This window comes from Sebastes umbrosus, chromosome 6 (genome assembly GCF_015220745.1).
Source record: "Sebastes umbrosus isolate fSebUmb1 chromosome 6, fSebUmb1.pri, whole genome shotgun sequence".
NCBI classification, from domain to species: Eukaryota; Metazoa; Chordata; class Actinopteri; order Perciformes; family Sebastidae; genus Sebastes; species Sebastes umbrosus.
The window spans coordinates 8,008,929-8,022,937 of record NC_051274.1 but is presented as its reverse complement, the minus strand read 5'-3'; the positions used below and the strand labels follow the sequence as shown (position 1 = coordinate 8,022,937).

Sequence of the window (14,009 nt, the reverse complement as noted above, 5' to 3'; positions counted from 1 at the left end):
TCCAGTAAAGTATGGAAACACTTTGGGTTTCACATATTGCAGGAAAAGCAGAACTAGACATCATGGCTAAAGCTGCAGGCTAACTCTGGCATGGACAGGAAACGTTATCATAACATGCGGTCAAGCCACAAACAAAGGGATCTGTATATACAAAATACATATATGGAAATAATATTGATTAGATTATATTCACCAGAAGTATAAAACATAACATGTCCCTTATAAATTAAAAAGAAAATACCACTAATTTGTGAGGGAAATGTCTTTATTCTCTGATTTTTATTATTATTATTATTATTATATTAAATATATGTGTCCACAGATGAGTGATCCCATGAGTCATTCCAATGAACATTCTCCTGAAGTGTTTTTACCAAAACTGCACTCAGTCTTAGCTACCAACCCGACAGACTCACTTCAAAGGAACAGGTTTTTCAGGTTGGACATACCATCTCTGCATACCCCAAACCTTGTTTAAGGGAAATCATATTTACTGATCATCAAACTACACACAGGTCAACAGTATTTTTGCATGTAAGTGTGGTAAGAATTTCACCAGCAGGCCTAAAACGCACAAGACACATGGCGGAAAGCCTGAGGGAAAAGCCCCTTGCTGGGGTGCTTTCATTTTAGACAAAAAGGGAGGAATGCAGCAGAGGACACGTGAACAGTCTGGCAGCCAGTGAAGAAGACAGGCCGGAGCTGGGCTGAATAATGGTCTCTGAGCAGAGCAGCAGAGTGCAGTCAACCGGAGAGATGGATAGGTAGAGTTGTCTGGGCCAACGTCTGTAGGCAAACATTTGTTGAAGACACTGTAAATAAATAATTCAGTAGAATCAGTAGAACAAGAGATTTCATCCAAAGAGAGGGTAAATATTATATCCAACAGTCGGCATTGTGAATATTTAGACATCAGCTTCTGACCCCTGTAGGGCTGAAATTCTTCAACCAATCGATAAAAAAATCTGCACATTATCTCTAGATGAACTAAACCGGCCATTGTGCACTGTGTGCACTCTACCTGGTAGTCTGAATGTATTATAAATAAACATAAAAGCTATTTGCAACCTATTAAATTATTATTAACCTAATCATTTTACACTTATATAACAACAGACTAGGGATGTTAATAATTAACCGTTTAACCGTTAACCGACATTAAGCATTTTAACTGATTAACACTATCGGTTAAAACGGTTAAAAGAAATATTAATAATTAATTAAAAAGCTGAGCGGCTCAGAGGAGTGGCTCGTCACTTTAAGGAGAAAAGCTGGTCCACCTTAACAGCCCACCTTAAGAGACGGAGCCGGAGTTGCAGAATACAGGAAGTTGGCACCGGTCTTGCGAGCTCGCTTGAGCGGAGCGGAGGAGTTGTAGCGTTTATTCACCGACAAATAAACTGTACACACACTGCTACAGCTACGTTCACAGCTATAACGCCACCAACAACCCCACACTCACCGCCGTATGTGTGTGGCAGCGGCGAGCACGAAGCCACCGGCAATGCTAGAGCTCCTAATGTAGCACAAACACACACACTGTATGTCGGCCACTTGCTAAAGTCATGACGGGCGGACACACAGCTGACAACCTGCTAAACTAAACTAAATGTGCGGTGGACGGTGAACTGGAGACACTGAACGCAGCATCGTGGCTGCTACTCTCCTGACAGTGAACTGGGGACTCAGTTGTCTGTTGTGCTCCTACACTGCAGCTGGCGCACCGCTGCTTGTCGGTTAACGGTTAATAGTCAGTTAACGAGGGTCAGTTATCGGTTAAGAACATTTTTCAAATTTAGCATCCCTACAACAGACTCAAAGCCGACCAGCGAGCACCTGTTCATATTCATATGATTTCTGAAAATAGAACGAGCCGCAGAAGCTGTAGTAGCGCCTGCAGTTATATTATAAACAAAACAATTAGGCTATTTATAAGACCAAACATATTGAAATATGCAAATTCTGATATGTTCTCAGTGAAAGCCAATCAAGTAGTGATGTGAGGGTCAGAACCCAAACCCACTCAACCTGTTAGTGAATTTGTTTTTCCTAGCATGGCGAAGGCATGACCCCGCCCTGCTCTGCCTCTGATTGGCTAGTTGGCCATGCCTTCATCATCCTAGGAAAAACAAATTCACAACCTGTTATGAGAGCTAATCCCGCACCGCAAAGTTGTGATGTCACAACTATACAGTCAACGGTAGAAGTGAGGCTAAACTCCATCTAGTTGGCACACACAGTGAGTCCCTGACTGTAGTGACGCTGTGAAGACGGCGACAGCGCAGATGTGGAAGACAGAAAAACGCTGACCAATCAGAACAGACTGGGCTTTTTCGGGAGGGGGGACTTAAAGAGACAGGCGTTTCAGACAGTGGGTGAATACAAGTTTATTCAGACAGACAGTATGAGAAAAATATTGTGTTTTTTTTTTTTAACACTGAAGCATGTAAACGTGTTCAAGTAGAAACACAAAATACAAGTATGAACCTGAAAATGAGCATGATATGGCTCCTTCAAGGTGGGGAGACATTACATTTGATTGCATACAATATGGTGATGATTTCAGCGTCACTGTTGCCTTCTGATCAGACCACTGCCCATCGTTCTCATTTAGATCATTTTAAACCATGGATGTATTAAGAGAACTGGATACAGCGTTGGAGGCGGGGCCCCGTTCATTCCTATGAAAGTTTCTCAGTGGCGCATGAAGCCAAAATGGCTCAACTTGCGAGTGGAAAAGTACCCGGATCTTGCGGCGATCTTCCGCATCCATTGGGCCCATGGAGCAGGCGCAGCAGCGTCCGCTCGGTCACAGGTGTCACAGCCGTCACAGCCGTCATGCTGTCATCACGGCTTGTTAACTCCGCCTCCCAGCCCTCGCTACAGCCTCGGTCTGGGACATGAACGGAGGAAGGGAAATAACTCTGGATTCGGCTATTAGTGCATTTTACAACTTTTAGGACCTAATAAGGGCTATTCAAGTGTTCATACTGGGAAGTTGATTCACCTCAAAAATTACCCGCTGATTTACCCATCTCTTTCCCATAGACTTACTATGGGAAAAAGTCTTTTAGGGCCCAATGGCATCACGTGACGGACACGGAAGTTGTAGTACCGCCGTTTGGCCACTACGAAAATTGGCATCAACGACCGGCGCTCTTCCTGGGGGCTTGTTTTAAACATGTTGGATTTTTATGACTTGAATAGGCAAAATAATTTAAAGGGACTGTTTGTAACTTTCTAAGCGTATAAATGCACCGGGTCGGGACACATGCGCGCTCGCAGATGCGCGTTCGCGTGTAGCCGCTGCATCTCCTCCTCAGCCTATGGTTATTTAGTCATATTGCTCTGTCTTGTCTAGAATTAAAGGCATGGCACTACTGCGATATGAGCCACCACAGGTCAGGGACCAAGTGCTTCTCCAATGACCACTGTAAACCTTCCATCTGGATCATAATGGGAACCCAGCATGCTAAAGCACAATGTATATCTACGTTTCTGTGTAGGAGTCAAAGAGCCTGAGTCGACAGAGCCGCTGGGCCCGGCGGTGGCAGACAACACACCCAGGCAGCACCGCTACGTCAGTGGTCAGTACTTCTTTGAGTATCTGGTGGTGGTCAGCCTCATGAAGACCAAGGACGGCAGCAGCTACGAACCTCAGATCACCTACCAGTTTCCCAAGGTCAGTTTGAAATATATACAGTATACAGTAGGTCAGCCTCACAAAGTAAACCTGGAGTGTTTGTTGAGTGAGACAGATTACAGTTATGCACTATGTTCACTTGGAAAGAGCAAAGCTGTGTGCTCGGTCCTGTATACAGTATATTGCCTGTATTGTGGTGGTTTAAACTTCAACAAACAACATTAAAATAAAAACCTGATTGTTTCTCAGAATTAAAATTGTAACTCAAGAATTGCACATCTTCCTGTATGACACGGTTGCAGGAAAAAACCCTCAACCCTCTGTTCATCTTTGACTGCTGCAATAGACAGATCTATAAAAATGTGTATCTAACGTGGTGCGAGTTTGACCGCGGGATCATTTGTGTTAATTCATGTTAACTCATGCAAGACGCGCCAGAGAGGTGGAGGAGCTTACCTCCATGTAGACATCACGGCTTTCGCGTGGTGCGCGAAGGCTCCGCAAGTTGTCACGGTGCTCTGTCGTGCCCCTGCGCGTTTCATTTCAACATGGACACCTTCGAGGGAAGACTGACTAAGCAGGTTCACCTGTACAGACATCTCTACAACTGTTCATTGAGAGGCAACAGAGACAGTCACATGACATTTAATACTTACTAAGAAATGAGCAACACACTGGGGAAAGAAGAGGCTTTTTGCTGCAGGCTGTGACAGAATACGAGAGATCATTTTGTAAAAGCTAAATAAAGGTCTCATGAAAAGAAGGGCGACCCGAGTGGAAGCACCGAGAGACAGAAAACAATTTAGACTTGGAGGTAAGCGACAGTAATATTTACAGTACACAAATGTTTGGTCGGTACGTACGTCGGTGTTTGGTGTTTACTACTGTTGCCAGGCAACCTACTTTCATTTCCGGTGCCACTCGTTGACTTCTTGCTTATCCACAGAATATTTTGTTTCTACTCCCCCAGGCGTTTTGGAGCACATTTTCAACGAACAATGTGCTGAGCATAAAAGCTTCTGTGCATGCTTGTAGTGCTCGCCCCATCTACGGAGGCCTGCGCCACGGTGTCTTGCGCCAGCATAAACAAAGCTTTACTCTGTGATTGAGTGGCTTGTATCCATAAAATGTAGCAGTGCACTTAATAAAAGAGGAGAATAAGACTGGAAGCTGCAGCCACTTGACCTTAGGTTTCTTGCAATGGTAAACTTTGTTACCACTATGAAGCATGGGAAACTAATAAAGGTGTGTGGTTGTTTACTTTCAGAGAGATGGGATGGCGAGATCTCAGAAGGAGGACGAGGAGAAGACGTTAAAGGCGCTCACTCTCTTTTGTTTCCCAGAGGGCATCAACTGGGCTCCTTTGACTGAATACCACAGGTACAACTGCTCCTCTGTCAGCTGTTTCATCGCTTTAATAACTTGCATTCCTCTGTTCATGGTTCAGTTCATTGAACGTCAGTGTACATCCCTTGTTCTGAGTTTGCCCTGTTGTTTCCAGTGAGACTTTCTCCTTTGTTCTGACTGAGGTCGATGGCAGCAGAAGAAATGGATACTGCAGGAGGTTACTGGTCAGTGAGTAGACTGAAGGTGTCTTCTGTGTGTCAACCTCTGGATCTCATATTCCAATGTTAAATTTCATTAAATATCATCTCCTTTCACTCTCCAATCTGCAGCCCGGAGGGAAAGGAGCTCGACCACCTGAGGCGTACTGCATCATCAGCTCGCTGGCTTGTTTCGGCCTCTTCTCCAAGGTGTGTTCACTGAACATTTCCAATATCTTTTTGAGCATCTCTCAAAATCTGTTTCTTATTGTGACTAAACTTAGTTGTGCTTCTCTACAAACATTAGGAATTTCCAAAATATCAAACTGTCATTTAAAATCTATAGGAAACTGGAAAATGTGAGTTTGTAACCAAGTAGGTGTATCGTGTTAGTGGCCTTGACTTCAGCTCCAAGATCAACAGCCGTTCAGTTCTTTATTTATCGCCTGGTTCAATCATTGTGAATAATTTGTTTTCAATATGTACTTCTGCCCTTGATGACCTGTGATATATACTGACAGGTTCAGTACTTAGCTATTAAGACTAAATATTAAGACGTAATAAACTATTACAACTTGCCAAACTATGTAGTTGAAAACCATAATTTTTCAATTTTTAGAACGCCTGGAGGGAATTTCTTCAGATTTGGCACAAACGTCCTCTTGGACTCAAGGATGAATTATGAATCAAGAATGATTAGATTTTGGTGGTCAAAGGTCACTGTGACCTCACAAAACCTTTTTTTTTGGTTTTGTTATTTTGTAACTTGCGACTCAGATAAGTTCACTAAATCAGAGTTGGGCTCGGTAGATTGAGAAACAATGGAAAATTTGTATTGCCTTGCCCTCATTTTTTTTCAATGTCATTAAACAGGAACTGTTTCATTGGCCAAACATTCCTGACAGCAAAATGTCAGCAGAAACAAAACAGCTGAACAGTTTTTTCTAGCACACAAAATGAAATCTTTATTTGCAAGTGGAAGCCAAACTAAAGGATTTAATGACGTCCTAGCTTTGTGCTGATATCTTATCTTACATTTGGACTTGTGTCGAAATAATGTATTTAATGTAATACTAACAGAGACTGTGCAGGAGAGTCGAACAGTACAAATTGGAAAAAACAATTGCATGAAAACAAAAAAATGGTTTGGTGTGTGGTGGCTCCATTTTCTACATTTCGCACAGCTCAGAAACAGATGGATTTTTCAAATGAATTGTGAATAGGTAGTGACTATATACAAAAAGATAATCAGAAAAGTTTTTTTATACCTCTGCGACAACGTAGTCTGGGGTATACAGCCTGTCCTTGTCTCCGGAGCAGAACTCTGAAACTATTTAACTTAGGAACTTCAAATTTGGTATGATGGTTGACAGTATGGTCTAGTTGTGCCTTTTGGGAGTTAGACGTCCAGGGTGCCCCGAATGTTTGAAATTTGTCCAGGGTGTACCCCTCCCCTTGCCCAATGTCAGCTGGGATCGGCTCCAGCGGCCCTGAATAAGACAAGCGATTACAGATGATGGATGTTCTGATCTGTGGGCTGTTGTTGCAGCATTATGCTGTATTAATACAAACTCCTGTATACATTTCAAATTTAAAGTCCTGTAGCGTTTCCATGAACAGAATCCCTTCATTTCCTTACTTGCAAGGTTCCCATAGGGGAATTCAAATGTAGCCACCGCCATCTTGTGGCACTTTTACGTTACTACAAAATACAGTTAACACATTAACACACATACACTCACAGTGACTGAAATAGGACAATAACACTTTAGATGAGTAATCCAGAACAACAAAGTGTTGAAAATGAGATGATTATATTTTTTAATTCTTTAAATTAACGCAGTCCTCAATTATTGGCTGAAACATATCTTAACCATGTCATGTGATATGTTGCTTCAGTACACTTTTAGAAAAAATACCACTACAAATACCAGGACAGAAATTTGGCCATAATTTAGAACATTGACTGTCCAGCCATATACCAGGTTTCAACCTTATCTGTTACTTGTTATTGTAAAGATGGATCATTTATAAAGAAGTTCTGATTGTATTATTATTTATCGGTACTGTATGATGACCGTGTGTGCAGATATTTGACGAGGTGGAGAAGCGGCGGCAGATCTCCATGGCCATGATCTACCCATTCATGCAGAAGCTGAGGGAGTCTCCATTCCCAGCTCCGGGAAACACTGTGGAGATTAAGAGCTTCATTCCTGGGTCGGGCACAGAGGTCAGTCCTAAACCCCTCCTCCTGCTCATGAGAGTCCACTTAGAGTTTGATCATATACTGTAGATATCACAAGTCTGTGTGCTTTCTTTTTTTCAGTGTAAATACGGTAACCAAAGACTATGCAGATCCATAGAGTCAATTTCTCTTCTTATCTTGGTAGCAGTTTATCATGAAACTTGATCTTTAAAGATTCAGAATAGCTCAGATTTACTCTGCTGCAACAGAATTATTAGGTAAGATGCACTTCCTTATTTTGTTTACAGAGAGAATGAAATGCATCCAATCTGCCACTACTCAACACAATTACATAATCAGCCATATAATATTTAAAGGGGCACTTTATTTATCCAGTCAGATGAAGAGAGCCATAAGAATTCAAAGAAAAGCTGTGTTTTATTAAAACTAGGGTTTTATTTCGGCAGCTCTGACCATTGGCTCTAGGATAACATTGTTGTCACAAAGTAATTTGCTGAAATCTCCGAATGATCTCTAGGAAGAAGAATTCCAATGCACAAAGAAACAGGAGCAGGCAGATAATCAGGTTGGAAACAAAGTGAGACAAACCTACTTGTCAGAGATAAGGAAGGTGAATAGTTAAATTATCCCCCAGACTGTTGTAAACATCCATCACAGTTTACAGACCCACTGCACACAGTTTTTTTTGTACACTTTCAGTTCTCCTCCAAGTAAAATGGTTTAGATATTTTGGCTAAACTGTTGGCCTGTTTCCAACCTGTCTGACTGCTTGTTTTCTTGGCCCGTTGGACTGATTAGAATTTGGTGGTCAAAGGTCACTGTGACCTCACAAAACACATTTTTGGCCATATCTCAAGAATGTATATGCTAATGATGACAATTTCACACAAATGTCTAATAGGATAAAATGATGAACATGGATGTAAACTGCAACTTGACCTGTTAGCAGAGACATACAAGTGTGAGGCGGTTGTATGAGGGACTTATCCACAGTCAGTGTATTACCTACAGTAGAAGGCGGTAGGCACACCCCAGTTTGGAGAAAAAGAGAGGAGTACCAGCAAGGGAGTCCAGGGATACTATCAGGATATAGTTTTATAAAAGTACATTTTAAAATCATATTTGCTCCATTTCTACCCACTGCAGCTTTAAACACACACATGAGTGCAATGTAACCCAGTGACTTAATATAGCTCCTGCAGGTGGGTGTGTTCCTGCAGGTGTGTCTGAACCTGTCCTGCGTTACCCAACCTTTACCTCAGGCCGCATACCACGTTACAGCAGTCATCTCCAGTATTCACTGATGCTGCCCATTGTTTGTGCTGCAGTTACTGTGGGGTGAAGCACGGACAAAGACATGGTTCTCTGGCTGTGTTCATGACGGCAGTAAGGCTGCTGTTCTAAATACGTACGACAATGAAAAGTGGAAGAAATAAATGATGAAAAGCACTAAAACTATCCTGCACCTCATCCCTTCCTTTAGAGCTAAGTGAGGCTTTACAATCAGACATCAGGTGTAGTTGAGAGTTGAAGGTCAGTGACTTGTCAGTTGAGTGATGTTGACATATTTGTGACAATGGTGACTCTCCACCAGATCATCAGTCTGACCCGGCCGCTGGATTCCTGGCTGGAGCACGTAAACTTCAACACGCTCTTCGGCTGCCTGACGGACGAGGAGGTGTTACTGGTGTTTGCTGCCGCCGTCTTGGAGAGACGGATTGTTTTCATCGCTGATGAACTGGGGTATTACACGCTCACCTGTACACTCGCACAGATATAGATGCCATGGAGACCTACTCAAGCTTATTCCAGCATGGCTCATGTACCAAAGGTCCTGCACAAAGTGAATGCAACAATGAAGCTCTCTGTGTGGCTCTGACTTGAGAGTCAGAAGTGGCAAAGATCTTTTAAATGTACACCAGTGACTTTATGGTAGGGCTGCACAATTAATCAAATATTAATCACGATTTTGGCTTCCCACAATTAAATGAACATGATCGCCTGCGATATTGATGTTTATAATACGTGCTCCGCTCATAGAAAACTCTGCTGCATAAATCAAGCGCTTCCTAAACCAACAGCTAGAGATGCACCGTCAATTAGCAGCAGATCGAAGCCGGACAGTTTTCAACAGTCTCATATACCCGTTCTCTTTGCCGGTCACACACAGATGCAGCCGCCACATGATGGTTTTACATCGACACAGTCGGTGCCGATGGTGGTGCGTTCAAGCTTTACTTAGTAAAATGAGTATTGGGCGATGGTGCGTTTAAATGTAATCTTGAGAAGCTTGAATAACTACAGTTGTTTGAAGGAGATGTTTTCACAGCACTATAAAATAGATATTAGAAAGGGAATTATGACCTGTTGAACTTCCTAACACTAGCTCTAAGCTGCTTATAATATATAATTAAAACTACTAGAGCCAAGATTCTTTCTAATCAAAGCAAATATTTAAATAAAAATACAATAATTTATTTCCTAATTGTTTGAATTCTGTGTTTTCATGCAAATAACCACTATTAGATGACAATAACAAAGTAAAAGGACAACATTTCTCACAGAGATTAGTTCTGAAAGCTGATTGGCTGATCTGGTGACACTGGCATGGCATTGCATTGAAGGTACCGGTGCTTGTAATAGCTTTGCAGCACAAATATAGGGAAGACCTGCAATGACTTGAGTTTATGATCAAACAGATTGGCCCATCAAACCTGGACAATTTCTTTGGAGTCCGTTCTGATATCAGCTCTCTCATCTCTCTACAGCACGCTATCCCAAGTCATTCATGCCGTAGCAGCCCTCCTCTACCCCTTCACCTGGCAGCACACCTTGATCTCCATTGTTCCGGAGATCCTGATCGACGTAGTGATGGCACCCACCCCCTACCTGCTGGGAGTCCAGAAACGCCTGCTGGACCTGGTCGACGACCAGGGTGACGTGAGTTGTAATGTTTAATTTTTACAAAGGCAGCGTTTGTGTATTTAAATGGCATTACTAGTGAATACATTATTCTGCTTTTTTTTCTTTTTTCTGTAACAGCTGCTGGTGGTCGACTTGTCTGAGGATAAAAAGGAGACTTTCATTGGTTCAGTAAGTGTTGCATCGACAAAATGGTTGAATAAATAATCTTTTAATTTTGAAATTCACAGGAAACAACCATCTAGTCAAAGTTGAAATTGTAAAATCTTCCTTTTCCAGGTTGGGGATGAAAGCTCTATTCTGCCCCCGAAGCTCCAAACTGAAATACTAGAGGCACTAAGTAACAGACAAAAAGCATCAAGTGAGTGAACTGCAACCCAACTCAAACACAGGCGTATCAGTTAGAAATAGAACTACAGTTTTCTGTCCTTTGTTTTTCAGCGGTGGAGGAGATGAACCGGGTGGTGTCGGAAGCCTTCCTGCATTTCTTTGTGAGAACAGTCGGCCATTACAGCTCGTATGTGAAATACAGTAATGCTGGAGGGCAGGGGGTGTTTGAAAAGAGACGTTTCTACAAGGCCATTGATTCCAAGACCACGCGACACTATGTCAAGAAGTTCATCCAGACGCAGATGTTTGACCTGTTTATTCAGGACGTGGAGCAGCAGCAGCCTGGACCGCAGCAAGGTGAGGACAAGGAACACATAATCCAACTCACAGTTATGATCCAGATCCAGATTCCATGTAGGACTGCTGTTAGATCTCTCTGCAGGGATGTGACTTCAGTAAACTGGCTTCACACAGCCTTACTGCATCTCTACACAGCTCAGTTATCTCAAAACATCAAGTCAAGAATCATCGGTCAGTAATTACGTATCAGACCAATCATCATATTCAGATCATTGCATGCCTCACCAACTCTCCAAAACCTCATTAACAAGGATTAAAACTTGACTGACTATAGAATGGCAGTGCAACAGCGAGGTCAGATGAAGGATCTAATCAGGCTTTGAGTATGCAGCGTATTCACTCTGGAAATATAACAAAATGCAGTACACTGAAAGCAGTCAGTATGCAGGCTAAAAAACAATGGGCCTCATTCACCAATACAGTATCTTCTAAGTTTGTTCTTGAATTTGTACTTATGAAAGGTTCTAAGAAAAGTATACGTCAGATTCACAATTTGTTCTTAAACTGCAGAATTGTTCATACCTATATGCCTATATACTGTACCTCATACATATTGTTCTTATAGCGATAAATCCTTGGCTGCAGTCAAAAAGTATTTTTCTCTTAGGAAAGTTCCTAACGGAGTGAAATGACCCGGAAGTATCTCAGCAGCAGCCATGATAAAAGCTGTTTGAATTCTCCAAGTATTAAGGAAAGGTGCTTCAATGCTGCCCTTATCTCCTTTAGCATAGGATACACTGGACCATCCTTTATCAAAAGAAAAGGAGATAATGCCGTTCCACAATCCCTTGCAGCTGCCGTTTTAAGTGACGCACCATTCGGCCGTTCATGAAAACAAACAATATACTTATCTTGTATGTTATCTTCATACAGTCGTATACTAATTGTCTGTCTGTCTGTCCTTCTGTTAGCAGGATTACTCCGAAAGTTCACAATGGATTTTGATGACATTTTTTGAAGGAGTGGAGTGTAGCATAATGAACAATCCATTTGATTTTGATGGCGATTCGGATCATGATCCGGATTCAGGATTTTTTTTTAAGAATTCCGATCAGCCTGAGCATTAAGACCACAGGGTGTAACACATGCGCAGTGTAACTGACGAGCGTTGATGACGCATGACCCCGCCTCCTTCTGAGAGCAGAGAGATATGTGTGTGGATGTGTGGCGAGACATCGAGGTGCGGGGGCTGCTGGCCGTCCGCAGTGAGAAAGAAAAAAACGCTAGATGACGGGATGAGAGACAACATAGTGTGACGTTATACAGACATAACAAGGCTGCTGAATGAGAGAGGCATCTGCCGATACGTTACACGGAAACGTACCGTGTTAATAATAAGCCGACCACCTCACGGTACCGCCAGCTGTGAGCTGTGATCTGTTTTTAAAGTCAGGCACCTTGGCGGAGGTCTGCGCTCTCCGAGTGCCATTCTAGTTGTAATTTGAATCCTATGTTATACAACTGTAGAATTGAGGAAAATGCAATTACCAATTATTTTGCACAACATGTCAGCTCTCAAATGTGCACAAGTGTGCTCTTGAGTGTGCGTAGATTCTGTTCGTACCGAAGAACAAATCTCAAATAAGAAAACATCGGTGAATGTCAGAATCTTTGTGGAAACTGTGTAAGTGGGTTTTAAGAAGAAATTTCTTCTTAATAGCAGTTGGTGAATGAGGCCCAATGATATTTGAGTGTGCTGGTGGTGAACACTATTGTCCCACAATGCATTGCACAAAGGAAACAAAGGAGCAGCTCACAGCTGGAAAACAAATTGTGGATGGTGGCGCTGGTAAACCAAAATCTATTAAACTATTAAATCTTTGGGAAGACATTTTGTTGTCTCTTTCTGAAGTTGAATTGTCAGTGACCTTCTAAAGTTACAGTTTGATTGAAGTGCGACAACTCAATTATTGTATGATTTCCTGTTAGTATAAAACACTTAAGTATGTTTGTTTCATGCATGCTAACCACAACAACAGTATACAGTAGTGTAGCAGTAGCATCCATCATGTTTTTCCAGTTTAAAAATAAAAAAAGGGCAATGAAAGCCCAGGTGTAGGAAAGGTTCATGATGTTTTTTTGTCAGCTATAGAATCTGACTTACACTCTCTTACTGATATTGATGTTGGACCTTATAACGACAGATCAGCAGATCCTCTTTTTTTTTTTACATAAATGCACAACATAAATGATCAGGAATCCTTAAACATGTTGATTAAAGAATTACGTCCAAGATATATAGTGAGCAGGACATTTTACAGTGTAAGAATCAACTATGTGATGATGAAACTGTTTCTAAATGACCTCGGACGTTCTGTATCTTTGACTGCAATGTCTCGTTGCTCCTCAGTCGACATACGGCAATAACAATATATCCGTGATAAGCTAATACTCTACTCAACAATTAGTCGACTGTGAAACTGTGAAAATCACGAGTTGTATGTACACCTACACTAAAAAAAACTCATTAATTGAATTAAATCAACTCATTTTTTATCATTAGCTGGATGTAGTTTAATAAATTTCAAGTCTGCTCAACTTAAATTGACTAGTTATCCCATATCTCATATTTTACATACATTATCATTACCGAGTCTTGTACCTTGAGATCATACTGAAACAACTTTAATGTCTTTACATTGCACTGATTCAAGCTGCTGTCCTTTGTCCTGCAGGAATATTTCACAGAAAGGTCCTTGAATACCAAGAGAAGAAGAAAAGGGAGAAGACAAAGAAACACTAGCTCTCAGCGCAGGACCCCTGGTGTATATAAAGTAGTAGATAGGAAAAGATGTGAATGTTGTACTGTGTTTTATGTCCTGTGTCAGTTTGGGTTTTAAACGAGTATGTACCAATGTGTGAATTACTGTATGGCTATGTTGCTGCTACTCTGTGAAACACTGGCAGAATGAGAGACTTCAGTTCCACGTGTTGGTTCTCAGCCTGTGGCCTGATGAGCAAGAAAATCATTTCAAATAAAGACTAGTTTTTCTAAGTCCATGCA

General features: G+C 41.7%; 1 protein-coding gene across 2 annotated transcripts in view; it reads left to right on the top strand.

Annotated features, from left to right (window-relative positions):
• Positions 1–14,009, top strand: part of LOC119489977 (DENN domain-containing protein 2D-like) — a 33,681-nt gene extending 19,672 nt beyond the window's left edge. For both annotated transcript variants that reach the window (XM_037773057.1, XM_037773058.1), the window contains 11 exons: positions 3,507–3,682; positions 4,911–5,023; positions 5,145–5,214; positions 5,320–5,397; positions 7,277–7,417; positions 8,988–9,136; positions 10,162–10,333; positions 10,436–10,486; positions 10,595–10,676; positions 10,757–11,002; positions 13,681–14,009. In XM_037773057.1, the coding sequence (XP_037628985.1) occupies positions 3,507–3,682; positions 4,911–5,023; positions 5,145–5,214; positions 5,320–5,397; positions 7,277–7,417; positions 8,988–9,136; positions 10,162–10,333; positions 10,436–10,486; positions 10,595–10,676; positions 10,757–11,002; positions 13,681–13,748 (1,346 nt within the window). In that variant the 3' untranslated portion in view covers positions 13,749–14,009. The remainder of the gene's footprint in view (positions 1–3,506; positions 3,683–4,910; positions 5,024–5,144; positions 5,215–5,319; positions 5,398–7,276; positions 7,418–8,987; positions 9,137–10,161; positions 10,334–10,435; positions 10,487–10,594; positions 10,677–10,756; positions 11,003–13,680) is intronic.